Source organism: Ictidomys tridecemlineatus, chromosome 3, assembly GCF_052094955.1.
Source record: "Ictidomys tridecemlineatus isolate mIctTri1 chromosome 3, mIctTri1.hap1, whole genome shotgun sequence".
NCBI lineage: Eukaryota > Metazoa > Chordata > Mammalia > Rodentia > Sciuridae > Ictidomys > Ictidomys tridecemlineatus.
Window position 1 is genome coordinate 60123047 of NC_135479.1, and position 19588 is coordinate 60142634.

Below are 19588 nucleotides of genomic sequence, written 5' to 3' on the forward strand. Positions count from 1 at the left end.
ACCACGTCAAAGATGTGGATGCAGCAGAGTTCAGTGGTACATGCCCATAATCCCAGTGATTTGAAAGGCTAAAGCAGAAGGATTGCATGTTCAGGGACAGCCTTGGCAACCTAATAAGAATAAAAAATAAAAAGGGTTGGGATATAGCTCAGTGGTATAGAATATGCCTGGGTCCATTCCCAGTACCACAAAAAGAAAAGAAAAAAAATGTTTGGATGCATAAGAAAGCACAGTATGTTTGAGGCACAGCTTAAATATGAGACCAGGAGATGCAGAGAAGGGGTACAAACTGGGGTACTTGACTAATTTTGTTGTGAAAACAGAGATGATATGTGTAAACAGGTGCTGAAGATGAGGTCGAGCAGGGAGGTAGGGATTACAACAGGAACAAAACTTTATTTTTAAAGTTTTATTTTTAACTGACAAATAATAATTGTACATATTTATGGGGTACAATGTGACGTTTGATACACATATACATTATGATCAAATCAGGCTAATTCACACATTCATCACTCCAAATTTGTATTTCTTTTTTTTTTTTTAACTTGGTGGTATAGATTAACCTTTAAAATTTTTTTATTTGTTCTTTTTATATGACAGAACAATGTATTTTGACATATCATACATACATGGAGCATATGTATATATTTTTGTGGTTGTACATGATGGGGAGTTATATTGGTCATATATCATATAAGAATATAGGAAAGTAATGTCTGATTCATTCTACTATCTTTCCCATTCCCATCACCCTCCCCAGCCTCCACACCATTGTGAGTCAGCATCTGAATATCAGAGAGAACATCTGATGGCCTTTGGTTTGGGGGATTGGCTTATTTCACTTAGCATGATAGTCTCCAGTTCCATTTACTTACTGGCAAATGTCATAATTTCATTCTTCTTTATGGCTGAGTATTATACCATACCATATATGTACCACATTTTCTTTATCCATTCATCTGTTGAAGGGCATGTAGGTTGCTTCCATAGCTTAGCTATTAGGAATTGAGCTGCTATAAACATTGATGTGGCTGCCTCACTGTAGTATGCTGATTTTAAGTCCCTTGGGTATATGCTGAGGAGTAGGATAACTGGGTCAAATGGTGGTTCCATTCCAGGTTTTCTGAGGAATCTCCATACTGCTTTCCAGAATGGTTGTACCATTTTGCAGTCCGCCCAGCAATGTACAAGAGTACCTCTTTTCCACATCCTTGCCAACATTTATCGTTACTTGTATTCTAGATAATTGCCATTCTGACTGGATTGAAATGAAATCTCAGTGTAGTTTGAATTTGCATTTCTGTAATTGCCAGAGATGTTGAACATTTTTTCATATTTGTTGACTGATCATATTTCTTCTTTTGTGAAGTGTCTGATCAGTTTCTTTGCCCATTAATTGATTGGGTTATTTGCTTTTTTTTTTTTTTTTTGCTCTTAAGTTTTTTGAGTTCTTTATATGTCCTGGAGACATATCTGAGGTGCAGTAGTAAAGCTTTTCTCCCATTCTGTAGGTTCTCTCTTCACTTTCTTATTTCCTGTGCTGTGAAAAAGCTTTTTAGTTTGATACCATTCCATTTCTTGATTCTTTTTTTTAATATTTATTTTTTGATTGTAGATGGACACAATATCTTTATTTATTTTTATGTGGTGCTGAGGATTGAACTCAGGGCCTCAGACGTGCTAGGTGAACGCTCTACTCCTGAGCCATAACCCTTGCCCCCCATTTCTTGATTCTTGATTTTACTTCTTGCACTTTAGAAGTCTTGTTGAGGAATTCAGTTCCTAAGCCAACATGATGGAGATTTGGATCTATTTTTTCTTCTAGTAGGTGCAGGGTCTCTGGTCTAATGCTTATGTCCTTGATCCACTTTGAGTTTTGTGCAGAGTGAAAGATAGGGGTCGAATTTCATTTTGTTACATACAGATTTCCAGTTTCCCCAGCACCATTTGTTGAAGAGGCTATATTTTCTCCAATGTATGTTTATGGAGCTTTTATCTAGTGTGAGATAAGTGTATTTACATAGGTTTGTCTCGGTGTCTTCTATTCTGTACCACTGGTCTTCATGTCTGTCCAAATTTGTATTTCTTTTTTGATCACAACACATTTGAGAACTTATAAATTTTGCCAAACAACAAGTCACTGTCCAAAAGCACTTAATGGACTGGAGCATGAGTTATAATTGAGGGACTCTCCTTGTTTATTTCCTCATAATCAGGCCTTTCCTGAATTCCCAGCTGTTTCCAGTCTGAGGGCTTGAGAGCAGTGTTTCCATCCCTCTTTTCACTCACCCTCCAGAATGAGGTCCATGTGCAGACCACAGTAGTTATAAAAAAAAGCTTCAAAGCACAGTTAAATTTTCAAGGAACTGTGTTCTATGTTTTGAACTTATCAAATCAAATATTATCAAAATGGATACAGAAATATTTCTAATCTGGTATTGATTTGAATAGGCAGAAGAAGCTGAGTGGAGAGGGAGGAATGATGCATTAAATATGTGGGATGATCTTTTAAAAAAAATCTACATAATTTAAAAAGCAAATAGGCTTGCAAAGGAAAATCAAAATTGTACAGAAGTGTGTGGAATTAAAATAAGCCTGTCTCTTCTGTGGTCCCAATTGGATAGTAGGCTGCTATTAAAGAGTCTGTTAGGTATCCTTTTAGAAATTACCAATAATTAAAAATGTGTTTTTGTTTTGATATACAAATTAAATAATTTCGTAGATTCTTCATAATATGTTAAGAAGCACAAAAGTCACAAAAAAGTACTAAGTCTAGGTTGCATTTTCCAACCCCATAAACTTTCCAGGTATTCTGGAAAGGCTCTCGAATCTCCATTAGGCCTGACTTTTAGCACATGCACAATGGAACAGCAATGTATAAATGTAGCCACAGTGACTATCACGCCAATACCTGTTTTCATTTCCTACCCTCTAAACTGTGTTTCTCTTTCGTCAACATCTAGACTGGAGACTTGCTCATTCAATGAATTTAATAATAGGTACTTGTTACCATCTGTGGAAAATGCATTTTAATATTATATGACTCATTAAATTAGCAGAACTAATCTGTTAAGAAACTAGGTAAGGTTCCCGATAATAACCATTTAATTGTCTAATGGCTAAGATCATATCTTCTTTTCTTGGGAACTGAATTTTTTCCTATAAAGTGTTTATTTGGGTGAGCTCTTCTGGTTAAATGTTTCCCTGAAATCAAACATTAAAGTTCAGAGCAGTAAGAAAGCATTAACCATACACAAAGTCTACTAAATGTACTCTTAAGCCTATGATGGCATTTCAATATGGTAATAAAGTGTTGACCTACTTCACTGTAGAAAGTCAGAAATCAAGCTGGGGACAGTGGCACACTCCTGTAATTCCAGTGTCTTGGGAGGTTGAGGCAGTAGGATGGCAAGTTCAAAGTAAGCCTCAGCAAAAGCGAGGCTCTAGGCAACTCAATGAGACCCTGTATCTAAAATACAAAACAGGGCTGGGGATGTGGCTCAGTGGTCAAGTGCCTCTGAGTTCAAACCCTGGTAACCTCTCCCGCCAAAAAAAAAAAAAAAAAAAAAAAAAGCAAGAATCAATTTCATGTCCCTGTTTTCAAATCCTAGTACTGCCATTTATTAAATGTACGATCTTAGAGGTTCTATTACTTTCTTTGAGTTTGTTTGTTCATATGAAAAAAGATAATAAAATTGTACAGTTAGTTTAATGAATCAACATAGTGAAAGTATATGTCAGGCATGGAGTAGAAATAGAGTAGTTAAAGTATATGCTGTGTACCAGATGGACTTAGTTCAAATGCCAGCTCCACCACATGTTGTTAGCTGGGTGACCTTGGGCAAATTACTCAACCTCTCACTATGTGTCCATTTTTTATCTGTAAAATGGAAAAAATAATTGGATTATTTTGAAGATTAAGAAAGACCATGTATTAGAATCATTTTTGGTACTAACAGTAATGATTTTATACATATCTTAATTGTTATAGGTTATAGGCCCTCTACAAAACTTCTCTCTATTCTTTCCCTTCACTTTTCTCTGTAACACATTTAAAATGGCCTAAAGTAAGATTCCAAAGTTTTGCTTTTTCTGGGTTATGAGAGGATAAAAGACCGAGGGCTACTTATTTCTATAGACTAACTTCTGTTCTACCCAAAACTCATGTTATATTGAAGTCCATTCCAATGTGACTTTATTTATAGATAATGGTTTTTAGGAGGTAATTAAATACATTTTTTTCTCTCTCCACAAGTGAGGACACAGTGAGAAGGTGCCATCTGAAAGCAGTAAGAAGCTCTTTGCCAAAAACTAACCCTGCCAGACCTTAATCTGGGACTGTCAACATAAAGAACTGTGAGAAAACATATTTATGTTAAACCACCTAATCTACAGAGTTTTGTTATGGTAGCCCATGCAGACTAAGGTATATATATATGTACCATTAAGTACCAAACACCAAAACGATGTAGAAGTGGCTTTGGAATAAGATAATGAATAAAGAATGTAGGAATTATAAGGTGTATGCTAGAAAAGCCTAGATTACCATGAAGGGACAATCAGTAGAAATATGGACATTAGGGGGCTGGGGATGTGGCTCAAGCGGTAGTGCGCTCGCCTAGCATGCGTGCGGCCCGGGTTCGATCCTCAGCAGCACCACATACCAACAAAGATGTTGTGTCCGCCGAGAACTAAGAAAAAATAAAATAAATGTTAAAATTCTCTCTCTGTCCCCCTCTCTCTCTCACTCTCTCTTTAAAAAAAAAAAAAAAAAAAAAAGAAATATGGACATTAAATTTGATTCTGGTAAGGGCTCAGAAGTCAAAAGGAGAGCTGGAGAGAAATCCTCCATTTTCTTAGAGAATACATAAATAATCCCGAACAGAATGTTGGATGCGGAATGCCACACTGATAAGGTATCAGACAGATAAGAGGAATAAGTTATTGGAAAATGGAAAAAAGGTCATCTCTGTAAGTTGCATAGAACTTGGCTGAATTGTATTCTAGTGTTTTGTGGAGTTTAGAACTGGTGACGGAAAAAATTAGATATTTAGCTGAGATTTCCAAGCAAAATGTTGAAGGTGCTGCCTGAGTCTTCCTATTGCTTATAGTAAAGTATTAAGTTGAGAGATGTATTGAAGAAGAAATTATAAAGCAAAAAGGCACTAGAACTTAAAGCAAAAAGGCATTAGAACTTAAAAAAGAGTTTGGAAAAATTTCAGCCTCTCCATTTTATAAAAAATGAGAAAGCCTGTTCTGAAGAGAACAGTAGGGTGTGCCCAAATAACCATTTGATGAGCAAATTATAAAATTGGCTATCTCAATAGTAACCAGGAGACGAAAAAAGAAAAAAAAAAAGGGCACACAATAAAATCTGGCTATGTACATGCACCATCCTTCAATAAGAGGGAAATGTACTCCACATCATATATAACCATAAAAATGGGAAGTTTATACTCCATTTACATATGATATGTCAAAATGTATTCTACTGTCATGCATACCTAAAAAGAACAAATTAAAAAAAAAAAGAGGAAAATATGACCTCCAATGGAGATTCAAAAATCAGCAGGGCTGCTACTCTCATCATAGGCCCCACTGGGCCTATAGGACAGAATATTGAACCAAAGAGTATTATTCTCCAGCCTGAAGATCTAACAGAATGTGCTTTCTAAGTTTTGGACCCTTGTGAACCCTAAGTTCTGTTACCCTTTCCTTCTTTCTGGTTTCTCCCTTTTGAAACAGGACTCTCTTTCCCACCCTGTCCCACCATTGTATTTTATGAGCATATAACTTGTTTGATATCCCAGATTTGCAGTTGGAGAGGAAGTCTGTCTCAGGATAAAATTTGCACTCATACTTGCTTTTGGTAATATTTAGTTTAAACTATAGAATTTAGATTGCAGAGTTAATTCTGGAATGAGTCAAGAATTCTGGAGGCTGTTGTAATGGGATGAATGTAATTTGCATGTAATAAGGACATGAATTTTGGTGATTTGGAATGGCATGCTTCGAACTAAAGTCTGTTGCCCTAAAATTCATATGTTGAAGCCCAAACTCCAGATGTGACTGTATTTGGAGATAGGGTTTTAGCATGAAACTTACAGAACTGGGGGTCTTCAAAGAGGAAGCAAAAGAGAGATCTCTCTTTCCACCCTGTGAGGAAAAAGTGAAAAGGTGGCCATCTGCAAGCAAAGAGAACCCTCATCAGAAACTGACCCTATCAGACCTTGATCCGGAATTTTTGGCCTGCAAAACTGATGAAGTATTTTTGTTGTTTAAGCCACCTGATCTATAGAATTTTGTTATAACAGCCCAAACCACATTTTCCTTGAATCTTTAAATTAGCATATATATATTTATATACATTATATATTTTTAATATATATTTTAGTTATCAATGGACCTTTATGTAGTTTTTTATTTACATGTGGTGCTGAAGATTGAACCCAGTGCTTTACACATGCTAGGCAATTAGCTTCTTAAAAGTATTTATTTCTACCAAGTTTACTATCACTCCACTCTATCATTTCACAAGTAGGGAACTGATGCTGACACTGCATGATCTTCCCAGAACAGATTAAAAATGTAATAAAAGATCTTGATAACCAAAGGTCTTTGGCTTCATTATTGTTCTCACGAATCAGATCTGTCCCTTAAAAAGAAAACAACTTGTGTTGCTGGGCCAGAGCAGGCACTGTATAGGCAGGAGTCTGTGTCCAAATGGGATGCCTGGCAGAAACCCAAAATATCATTAATACTAATGTTAATAGGGAGAAAACAAATAAAAACAGGCCCACAGAATAAAAGGGCCGTATCATATATGAAAACAGGAGTTAATGATTTCTTCCACAAATTAACTTGAAACCATATATTTTTCAAGGTTTACAGATGAAGAAATTTAGAAATAGAAAAAAAGTAACCTGTCTAGGTTATACAGTTAATAAGCTGATAGAGCTAGGGTTTCAGTCTGGGTAGTCTGGCACTATCTACATCTGTGCTCTTTAAAACATTACAAAACCCATTGGCATAGGAAGAGAAGAAATTCTCCCATGATGATCCCAACAGTTTACCCTGAACCAAATAAGACTGAGAAAAAAATCTAAACCTTTCCTTATCATTTTGTAGGATACAGAAATGAACAGAATTCCCTCCCCTAATCTAATAAAATGGACATCAATTCCTAACATTGCCTAATATGATAAAGAATATATTTCATATCCAGCAACAAACATTCATTAATGATTAAACACTAGATGTGTTCTTAATCAAATCATTAAGATATAAAATTGCCTGATCTTAATCATGTTGCTTAACATAGTTTAAGGGATTTCTTATAGTTCAAGGATTTCTCCCAAAGCAATAAGAAGTAGAACAAAAATAAGAGGCATATATTAAAAAAAATGGAAATATTATTATTTGCAGATAATTTACCTGTAAAACTTAAGAGAAGCAAGGGAAATACTAGTAGGTTTTTAACAGAAATTTTGTTTAAGTAATAAACAGAAAAGAAATGAACATGAAAAAAAAATAAATCTACACACTAATAGTAAATTCTTATAAAAACCTTATTCACAATAACAACAAAAAATAAACCAGTCAAAATCACCTTAACGAGAACTGTGTAGTACATAAAGGAAGAAAACTACAGGGTTGGGGGTGTAGCTCATTGGTTAAGTGTTTGCCTAGCATGTGTGAGGCCCTGGGTTGGATCACCAGCATTGCAAAAAACCAAAAGCAAAAAAACACTAAAATCCTATCAACAAAATTAAAAAAAACTATAAGAATCTGGGTACACACCTATAATTCTAGTTACCCAGGAGAGCACTCACCTAGCATGTACCAAGCCCTAGGTTCAATCCCAGTACCACATACATACAAACTACAAAAGTTCTCTACTTTGGTCAATAATTCATCATCTAGGAATCTACTTATGGTTCAAAGATTTACTAATACAATTTAAATTCTTAAATATTTGAAAAATTTAAATATTCTATAATAAGAGAATGTTAAATAAGTTTTGATACATCTTTCTTTCTAATAACAGATTTTCCTTTTAGTGTGGTGCTGGGAATCGAACCAAGGGCCTTGAGAATGCTAGGCAAATGCTCTAATACTGAGCTAAATCCCCAACCCTGTGGTAAATCTTTCTGATCAAATCTTTACAACCTTTAAAGACTTAAGGCCATATGCCAATAATCCCAGCTACTTGGAGGATTAAGGCAGTAGGATTGCAAGTTTGAGGGCAGCCTGGAAGATTTAGGCAGACCTGTTCAATAATCCCCAGTACTGAGAGAGAGAGAGAGAGAGAGAGAGAGAGAGAGAGAGAGAGAGAGAGAGAGAGAAGGAGAAGAAGAAGAAGGAGGAGGAGGAGTGGGGGAGGGGGAAGGGGAAAGGGGAGAGAGGGAGGGAGGAGAGAGAGATGAAAGAGAGAGAGAGAGGAGACAGAGGGAGAGGGAGGGAGAGAGAGAGGAGAAGAGAGGGGAAGAGAGGGGAGGGGAGGGGAGGGGAGGGGAGGGGAGGGGAGGGAAGGGAAGGGAAGGGAAGGGAAGGGAAGGGAAGGGAAGGGAAGGGAAGGGACTTAAGTATTACCCACTTACCTATCTGGCTAGTATCAAAATGTGAGTAGATTTGGGGTTTCCTATAAACCTTGACAGTTGTCAAATGGAACTGGCAGCTTAAAAGTGGTGAGCTTTTTTAAAATGAAAGCACTTAACATAATAAGGTAGATTCCTACATTTGATGGGCATCACCTAAAATATATATATGTTTTAAATGTTCAATTCCACTTAAAAAAAATTTTTTTTTTTTTTTTTAGTTATAGACAGACACAACACCTTTACTTATTTATTTTTATGTGGTACTGAGGATTGAACCCAGTGCTTCATTCGTGCAAGGCAAGCTCCACCATTCATCTACAACCCTAGCCTCATCTAAAATATTTTTAAGCCAGGCATGGTAACACACGCCTGTAATCCCACAGGCTCAGGAGGCTGAGGCAGGAAGATTGAAAGTTCAAAGCCAGGGCTGGGGATGTGGCTCAAGCGGTAGTGCGCTCGCCTGGTATGCGTGCGACCCGGGTTCGATCCTCAGCACCACATACCAACAAAGATGTTGTGTCCGCCGAGAACTGAAAAATAAAAATTAAAAAAAAAAAAAAATTCTCTAAAAAAAAAAAAAGAAAGTTCAAAGCCAGCCTCAGCAATTTATTGAGGCCCAAAGCAACTTAGTGAGAATCTGTCTTAAAATAAAATAAAATAAAACAATAAAATAAAATAAAGGGATGGGAATGTGGCTCAGTGATTAAGCACTCCTGTGCTTAATCCCTGCTAACAATAAATGAATAAATGAATAAATAAATAAATAGATATTTAAAGTCTCATATATTATGTCATGAAGAATTCATGTTATCAAATCTAAATAATTTAGCATTAATTTAATTTTAAACAAAATTGGTTATCATACTTCATATGTTTTAAACAATACATATTAAGTGCTCCACGTATACAAGTTCATTTGGTTATTACAACAGAACAAACCTGAGTTTCAGAAGAATTTAGAATCTGTCAATCACATTAGATGTGAAGTTTGAATATAAATAAAAGATTGTCTGATTTACAAAGGCTTATGTATTATTTAATGGCATGGGAATATGATCAGTGCTCTTGTGGGAAAAAAGCAGGATGCAATATTCTATACCATCTGATGCTAATTTTGTTTAACACTGGGCAGGCAAGTCTCCTTTTCCGTATAATTTTCTGAAGTATCCTCTCCCCACATCTCAGTTTATAGGACACCACACTTTGAATTCTTTTTATTATCATTGTTGTGTTTTTACTTCCTTTTCCTTTTGATGAGCCTTACTCTCTTATCACTCCAACTTATCTATGGGTAAACTCATTCCTTTTAAAGATTTAAATAAATAAGGATGTCTAATCTTTTATTTCCCTGTTAACTCATCTATTATCCTTTGCATACTACCCTAGCTAATCTTTATCCACTCTTAAGTCTAGGGGGATTTCCATTATCTCAAATTCTATTCCTTGAAATCTTGCCATTACAACCTCTTAAGTAAGACTTGATTTATACCATCATCTCCATCTCAGACACTGTTACTCTAAATTGAGATATTTTCCTTTTACCAGGACAAATGCAATAGATTAACTGATCTATGATCCTAATCTCTTCAATTTATGCCATTATCGGTGATTGTTCTAAAGCATAAAACTCATTATCCTTCTCCACTATTCAGTTCACTTTTCTATACTGATGTAATGTTCAAAGAGAAAGAGATGCATATTTCGCCAAGGCTAATTCATTCTTAGCTTACCTGAACTCTACTGCATTTCCCATTCTTGTGTGTTTATGAGTGTGTGGAGTGGGAAAAGTTAACTAAAGAAGTTGGAATGAAAAAGGAACCTCAAGGAGAATGACTGAGTTCATGAAGAATACAGAGAGCCAATCTAAGCCTAACAATCCATTGAATTTTTCTCAACAAGGTGTTCTTAAAAAATTTAGAGCCACTGATAATTTCTTCCCACTTCCAAACTCTACTGTAGATATTCTAAAGGTGGTAGGCAGATCTCCAAGTACCACCCTACTTCTTTTTGGGCTGCTTTCATTCATTCCCTCTACTTAACCTACCTTTTGTTCATTTTTGCTATGGAGTTGACACTTGAAGTACACTTCCTTGCTCTGAAACCCAAGTTGTTGTATACCTAGGCTCCAGCCTAAGTCAATCCCCTAGATCTTCATTAATCTAGCTCAACAAAAAATAAAAGTCTATGTGGAGTATAAAGTATACATGTTTTTCAACATAGTGAAACTAATTAAGCACTTTTCCCTTCCTATAGCCATTCCTAACACCCTGTTGGCATTACAAAATCTGAAAAAATTAGATACCACTTTGCCTAGTGTACAACAGCTACAGTGGCTGGGAAGGTAATACTATCTTCCCACCATAGGTGGTGGTGGTAAGCCATGCAGGGCAGGAGACTTGAGAGAAAGTCCAATGGGATTTCTGTTTTTTTCTCCATAACATAAAGAAATGTGTGGGAGGAAAATATCCCTTTTCTTGGCAGGACACAATTGTGCTTACATGCCACATCTGAAACTACTTCAATCACTTTGTAACCACAAGGAGAGGTGTGTTGATTTGATAGAATAGCCACGGTAAAAAATGGGAAGGACTTGAATTTTTAATGATGCTATTGAGACACACTGGACTTAATCTTGCTTCTGGATGACTTCATATGAAAGAGGACAACTCTTACTGTTAAAGCCACCTAACTGGATCCCAGCCGACTGAGCATTCATTTGTAATTTATTACTCACAGAGACTAACTACCACTTTTAGCTTTTTATACATTCCTAGGATGTGTGCCTATTGGTGGTAACTCCCTTCACTCATCTAATAATGTACTGGTTCTGCTCTAAAAACAAAACCCTAACTCACACACCAAACCAAAAAACAACTGGGATCACATTTGTTGGAAAAATGTAGAAATTAAAAATAAATAAGTGGTGAATGAGGGTGATGAGGATATTCTTTGTGTACAGACTTGACAACTTCTTATTTGACAGCTTTTCTCTGGTCCATAGTTGTTCATCTGGAATCTACATAAGGGAAACCACTTACTAGTAAGCCAAATGAACTGTGTCTCCCTCATTTATAATAAACTCCAAAAGCTATCTTGCTCACCAGAAACAGATTTTGAAGCCTAAAATGTAAAACTTAAAAATGCCAGCTTTTTTTTTTAAGTTAAAGAAGCAAGTCAGAAACACACACAGTAAAATATTTTCATATATGCCAGAAAATAGGAGAAAAGGCATGTAGTATGCATGGTACATTAAAAAATTATAAAAATTTTCAAATAGAAAAGTTAAAAAAGAGTATAATGAATACTCTTGTACCTTCTACCAAGATTCAAATTGTTAACACTTGCCATTTTAGGCTAATTTATTATATATACACACACGAGTGTGTACATATGTGTATATACAAAATATGTGTGTATAAATACATATATATATATATAAAATGTATGTGTACATGCATATATGGGTATATGTATGCACACATACATATATACATATGCACATATTTCCTGACTTATTTTAATTATTTTTTTTTAAGAGAGTGAGAGAAGAGAGAGAGAGAGAGAGAGAGAGAGAGAGAGAGAGAGAGAGAGACAGAGAATTTTTAATATTTATTTTTCAGTTCTCGGCGGACACAACATCTTTGTTGGTATGTGGTGCTGAGGATCGAACCCGGGTCGCACGCATGCCAGGCGAGCGCGCTACCACTTGAGCCACATCCCCAGCCCTATTTTAATTATTATTTTTTGGTACTGGGGATTGAACCCAGGGGCATTCAACAACTGAGCCACATCCTTAGTTCTATTTTGTACTTTATTTAGAGACAGGGTCTCACTGAGTTGTTTAGCACCTCAACATTGCTGAGGCTGACTTTGAACTAGCAATCCTCCTGCCTTGGCCTCCCATGTGCACCACCACACCTGGTTTTCTCACTTATTTTGAAGTGAATTACAGACAGTTATATTTAACTCTGGTTTCCAACATCTGCTCTTCTGAATATTATATATAATAGAAGACTTTTTAATTCTATGTCTTGTGAAATTCTTAAGGTTAAAGAAAACAAGTAATTATTTTTGTGTTGTTGGAAAGCAAGATGGTCAGTGTAAGAGTAAAGATTCAATTGTAAAAATCAAAGATGTTAAGCAAAAATCCCTAAAATATAAATGCTGAAGTATAATCATCAGTATAAGTTACTGGTTTTTCTTTCCCCTTAAAAAAAAAAAAAAGATATATCCTAGCTCTATTCACTATAAGGGTCAGGTAGCAATGAGAAATAACAACTCTATAGCAAATAATACTCCTAGATGTTGGTTATAGTCTTCAAATATCATTCCTTACTAAGACATACCAAGGCTTCCTGGAGAAATGACTGATTTCAGAATTAGGGCAGGGAGGCATATTAGAAGGTACTGGAAAGTCTTGTTGTCCATAAATCATAAAAGATGTAAGAGAGCCATCAGAATATATACGAACCATCATGAAGAAGTTCACTAGCCAGAGATAGACAACTTAGGAATTAAAGAACATGATGACTGTTTTAGTCAACTTTTTCACTGCTATAACCAAAAGACCTAACAAGAACATTTTTAAAAAATATTTTTTAGTTGTAAATGAATACAGTATCCTTTTATGTCTTTATTTTTATGTGGTGCTGAGGATTGAACCCAGTGCCTCACATGTGCCAGGCAAGCACTCTACCATGGAGCTATAGCCCCAGCCCCAAGAACATTTTTTAGAGGAAGAAAAGTTTATTTGGCATTCAGGGTTCAGAGACTGCCAACTCTGTTGCTCTATGCCTTTTTTTTTTTTTTTTAAATAGTCACCATTTTTTTTTAAGTTGTAGTTGGACACAATACCTTTATTTTATTTATTCACTTCTATGTGGTGCCAAGGCTCAAACCCAGCGCCTCACACATACAGCAAGCGCTGTACCGCTGAGCCCCAGCCCCAGCCCCTCTATGCCTCTTGAGGTGAGGTAGAACATCATGGTGGAAAGGTGTTGAGGAGGAAAGCTGCTCAGAACATGTACCAAAAAGCAGAGAAAGCTCTAGTCACCAGGGACAAAATATATACCCTAAAGGCATGCCCCCAGTGACACATCCTATCCACTTAGTTGCCACACAGGTAATCTTTATTAGAAGATTAATGTACTGATTAGTTTAAATAAGCTCTCATAACCCAGTCATTTGACCTCTGAACTTTCATTGTTTCATGCATGAGCTTTTAGGGGACACCTCACATCTAAACCATAAACATAACTGAACCTAAAACATGGAATATATAAAAACACATACATTTCTAATGAAATCAAAAAGTGTCCCCTATCGTCCAAGAAACAATGGATCACAATTAGGGCATCAATTCCTTATTCTGAGAACATCAATTAGAGGGAAAGATAAATATATTGCCTTATTGGTTTAAATTATATAGCAGGTAGTTAAATAGTCCCAAGTTAATTACGAAAGTGCTGCAAAAAAGAATTACAGCTAGTACATATGTAACATGGGAGACAATTGCCTCGCACACATGAGATTCAATCCTCAGCGCCACATAAATAAATAAATAAAGATTTTAAAAAACCCACTATTTTATCACTTCTAATTAATGATTCAGGTTATAATCATAAGAACATTACATAAAGAGTTGATGGGTTTCTTTAAAATGAAGGAAACAGCTATTGTATCTCTTGATACAATGTGATATGAGTACACAGAACAGCCTATGAAGTAATCTTGTTGCCCAAATCTAATCGGGCTTTAATTTCCAGTGAATAAGAAATACAGAAGATAGAGGAATAACTATACCAGGAAGAAACAGACAAATCCAGAATATAGGATATTCTATATGAAAACAAACTCATTTTCTTCAATAAATCAATGACATGGAGGAAAGGAAAATTAAATGCAGAATATTAATATACTATAATGTATATACCTTGTTTAGATTCTGATTTAAATAAACCAACTGTAAAAATGTTTTTGAGTTACCTGGAAAAATTTCAATATGGGCTTGGTGTTGGAGGATACCAAAGAATTAGTTATTGTTTATTTTGTTAGATGTGATGATAATGGCATTATAGCCATAGACAAATTTTCATGTTCTTTAGTTTTGCATGCCTAGGTATGTAAGGGTGAAATAGCCTAATGTCTGGGATTTTCTTTAAAACACTTCATAGCTGAGCTGGGGTTGTGGCTCAGCAGTAGAGCGCTCGCCTAGCACATGTAAGGCACTAGGTTCGATTCTCAGCACCACATAAAATAAATAAATAAAATAAAGGTATTGTGTCCAACTACAACTAATATATATATATATATGTATATATGTATGTGTGTGTGTGTGTGTGTGTGTGTGTATATATATATATATATCACACTTCATAGCTGGTGTGGTGGTGCATGCCTATAATCGGGAGGCTGAAACAGGAGGATGGTGAGTTCAAAGCCAGTCTCAGCAATGGTGAGGCACTAAGCAATTCAGTGAGACCCTGTCTCTAAATAAAATATAAAACAGGGCTGGGGATGTGGCTCAGTGGTTGAGTGCTCCTGAGTTCAATTCCTGGTACCACCCCCCACCAAAAAAAACCCAACATACTTCATGTACACATAAGATGTTAAGTGGGGATAGTTGAAGCAAGTAAAGTAAATTAGTGGGATATTACTGGGATTAGGTAGTATAGGCATATGGGAGTTCATGGTACTGTTCTTTATACTTTTGTGTGGTTATGAAATTATAATAAAAAAATTTTGAAGACATAGATATATAGAGAAATATCTATAAGAAGACAAAAACACCTGAACACATGTTGAAGAAAATAATTTCCATGTCATTTAAAAATAAATGTGAAATAGTTTTAAGTAGAATTGTCAATGTTTTTATCTACCCATACTATTTTTTTGTTTTTTTTAATGCATAACTACATATTTATTGCTAATTTCTACATTGTTAAAAGATAAATTACAATATCACAATGACACTACTGAAATACAGAAGATATTAGAAATTATTCGAAAATTATACTCCCAACAAAATGGAAAATCTCAAAGACATAAATTTCTAGAGTCATATGATCTAACCAAACTGAATCAAGACAACGTATACAATTTAAACAGATCAATTTCAAGAAAGGAAATAGAAGACACCATCAAAAGCCTACCAACCAAGAAAAGCCCAGGACCAGATGGATTCTCAGCTGAGTTCTACAAGACCTTCAAAGAAGAACTAATACCAGTACTTCTTAAATTATTCCATGAAATAGAAAAGGAGAGAGCCCTTCCAAACTCTTTTTATGAAGCTATTATCACCCTGATACCAAAACCAGACAAAGACACATCAAGGAAAGAAAATTTCAGCCCAATATCGCTGATGAACATAGATACAAAAATTCTCAATAAAATTCTGGCAAATTGCAACCAAAAACATATTAAAAAAAGATAGTCACCACGATCAAGTGGGGTTCATCCCAGGGATGCAAGGTTGGTAGGTTCAACATATGGATATCAATAAACATAATTCATCATATCAACAAAATTAAAAATAAGAACCACATGAACATCTCAATAGATGCAGAAAAGGCATTTGACAAAATACAGTTCAAAACACTAAAAAAAAAAAAAATAGGGATAATAGGAACACATCTCAACACTGTAAAAGCTAGCTATGCTAAGCCCAAGGCCAACATCATTCTAAATGGAGAAAAATTGAAAGCATTTGCTCTAAAAACTGGAACAAGACAGGGATGCCTGCTTTCTTTCACCACTTCTATTCAACATAGTACTTGAAACTCTAGCCAGAGCAATTAAGCAAATGAAAAGGAATTAAAGGAATATGATTAGGAAAAAAAGGAACTCAAACTATCACTATTTTCTAACCACATGATTCTATATTTAGAGGATCCAAAAAATTCCACCAGAAAACTTCTAGAACTAATAAATTAAGTCAGCAAAGTAGCAATGTATAAAAACAACACCCATAAATCAAAGGCATTTCTGTACTTCAGTGAAAGAAAATTAGAAAAACTACCCCATTCACAACAGCCACAAACAAACAACACCAAAAACAAAACAAAACAAAACAAAAACAAACAAACAAAAAAAACTTAGGAATCAACCTAACAAAAGAGGTAAAAGACCTCTACAATGAAAACTACAGAACACTAAAGAAATTAAAGAAGACCTCAAAAGATAGAAAGTACTCCCTTGTTCTTAGATAGGCAGAATTAATATTATTAAAATGGCCATAATACCAAAAGCGTTATACAGGGGCAAGGGATATAGCTCAGTTGGTAGAGTTCTTGCCTTACATGTACAAGTCCCTGGGTTCAATCCCCAGCACTACTAAAAAAAAAAAAAAAAAAAAGCAAAAGCGTTATACTTTATACAGATTTAATGCAATTCCAATTAAAATCCCAATGTCATTCCTCACAGAAATAGAAAAAGCAATCATGGAATTCATTTGGAAAAAATAAGAGACCAGAATAGCCAAAGAAATTCTTAACAAGAAGAATGAAGCAGGAGGCATCACAATACCCAACCTTAAATTATACTACAGAGCTATAGTAACAAAAAGAGCATGGTATTGGCACCAAAACAGATATGTAGACTAATGGTACAGAATAGAGGACACACAGACAAACCCACATAAATACGGTTATCTCATACTAGACAAAGGGGAAAAAACATACATTGGAGGAAAGATAGCCTCTTCAACAAATAGTGTAGGGAAAACTGGAAATCCATATGCAGCAAAATGAAATTAAATCCCTATCTCTCACTCTGCACAAAATTCAACTCAAGGTGATCCAAGGACCTAGGAATTAAACCAGAGACCCTGCACCTAACTGAAGAAAAAGTAGGCCCAAGTCTTCATTATGTCAGCTTTGGACCTGACTTCCTTAACAAGACTCCTAAAAAAATCACAAGAAATAAAATCAAGAATCTATAAATGAGATAGATTCAAATTAAAAAGCTTCTTTTCAGCAAAGAAAATAATCAATAATGTGAAGAGAGAGCCTATAGAATGAGAGAAAATCTTTATCTCACACACATCCAGTTAGAGCACTAATCTTCAGGATATATAAAGAACTCAAAAAACTTAACATCAAAAAAACAAATAACCCAATCAATAAATGGGCTAAGGAACTAAGCAGACACTTTACAGAAGAAGAAATATGATCAATCATCAAGTATGTGAAAAAATGTTCAACATCTCTAGCAATCAGAGAAATGCAAATCAAAAGTACTCTAAGATCTTATTTCACTCTAGTCAAAAAGAAAATACAAGCAACCATAAACTGGTGGGAGGCAAATTGGTGCAATGACTCTGGAAAGCAGCATGGAAATTCCTTAGAAAACGTGGAATGGAACCACAGTTTGACCCAGCTATCCCATTCCTTGGGATATACTCAAAGGACTTAAAAATCAGCATACTCCAGGGACGCAGCCACATCAATGTTTATAGCTCAATTCACAATACCTAAACCAACCTAGATGCCCTTCAGTAAACGAATGGATAAAGAAACTGTGGTGTGTTTGTGTGTGGGTGTGTGTGTGTGTACTGTATGCTTGTCATCTGCATTTCAGTCATAGAGGGAATACAAGGCATTTGAAGATTTAGAATTGACCTTTGTTTTATCACTCAGGACAGTTGGGGTCTGTGACACTGTTAGTTTGGGCTGCTTTAAATTATGATTCCTGGGCTGGGGTATAATTTAGTGGTACAGAGCCTGTCGAGTGTACTTGAGGCCCTTGATATGATCCCTAACAAAACACACACATACACACACACACACACACACACACACACACACACCCGTGTATATACACCATACATATATATATATATATATACACACACATACACACACACATACACTGGAATTTTATATAGCCTTAAAAGAAGAATGAAATTATGGCATTTGTGGGTAAATGGATGGATTTGGAGAATATGCTAAGCGATGTAAGCCAATCCCTAAAAACCAAAGGCCAAGTGTTTTCTCTGATAAGTGAATACTGATTTATAAAGGGCGAGGGAGAAGAACAGAGAAACTTTGGATTGGGCAGAGGGGAGGGAGAGGGAGTGGGGGTGGAAAAGATGGTGGAATGAGACGGACATTATTTCACTATGTACATGTGTGATTGCATGAATGGTGTGACTCTGCATCGTGCACAACCAGAGGAATGAAAAGTTGTGCTCCACTTGTGTTTAAAAAAAAAAAAAAGATAAATTACCTGTTATCAATAATCATAACACGGGAGGTTGGAATCCCCAAAACATCACAGCTCTGCAAAAGTTCTTTCTTACGAATCTCCCCTTGATTGTAGTAATTTCCTGAGAATAACAAATATAGTAGTAGATTTCTTTAACAGTGGAGACCTGTTTATTCTTCTTCTTCTTTTCCCTGTTTATTCTCATCCCATTTGTTCCCTATAGGATTTAAGCTACCTGAAAAATGTGTGATTATAATAAGGAGTTGAAAAAAATGTAATACTTAAGCTTGTTATAAACTATTCCTATGAGAAGACTACTAGCAGTATACTCTTTTATTTATTTATTTTTTTTAGTTGTAGATGGACACAATACCTTTATTTTAAAGTGGTGCTGAGGACGGAACTCAGTGCCTCATACTTGTGAGGCAAGTGCTCTGCCACTGAGCAACAATCCCAGCCCCCCAGCAGTATACTCTTTAGAATCATCATTTACATGCTTGTCAGTCTGTCTCTCTAACTGTATGCTTGTCATCTGCATTTCAGTCATAAAGGGAATACAAGGCATTTGAAGATTTAGAATTGACCTTTATTTAATCACTCAGGACAGTTGGGGTCTGTGACACTGTTAGTTTGGGCTGCTTTAAATTATGACTCCTGGGCTGGGGTATAATTTAGTGGTGGAGAGCCTGTCGAGTGTACTTGAGGCCCTTGGTATGATCCCTAACAAAACACACAGACAACAGACACACAGACACACACACACACACACACACAAACACACA

At 35.7% G+C, this 19588-nt stretch overlaps 1 protein-coding gene across 37 annotated transcripts in view; it reads right to left on the reverse strand.

Moving 5' to 3' along the window:
- The window catches only part of Pigl (phosphatidylinositol glycan anchor biosynthesis class L), a 91712-nt gene that overhangs the window by 60719 nt on the left and 11405 nt on the right, over positions 1-19588 (reverse strand). For 23 of the 37 annotated variants that reach the window (XR_013436376.1, XM_040269598.2, XM_040269596.2 and 20 more), the window contains exon 2: positions 18828-18927. The exons of 12 other annotated variants lie outside the window; for them this stretch is intronic. Coding sequence is in view for 24 of the 25 variants with exons in the window: in XM_040269598.2 (XP_040125532.2) it covers positions 18828-18927 (100 nt within the window). In the remaining variant the exon portion in view is untranslated. Of the gene's footprint in view, positions 1-1577; positions 6189-18827; positions 18928-19588 lie in introns of those variants that run through there. 2 more of the 37 variants (XM_078042952.1, XM_078042951.1) reach the window with 2 other exon arrangements.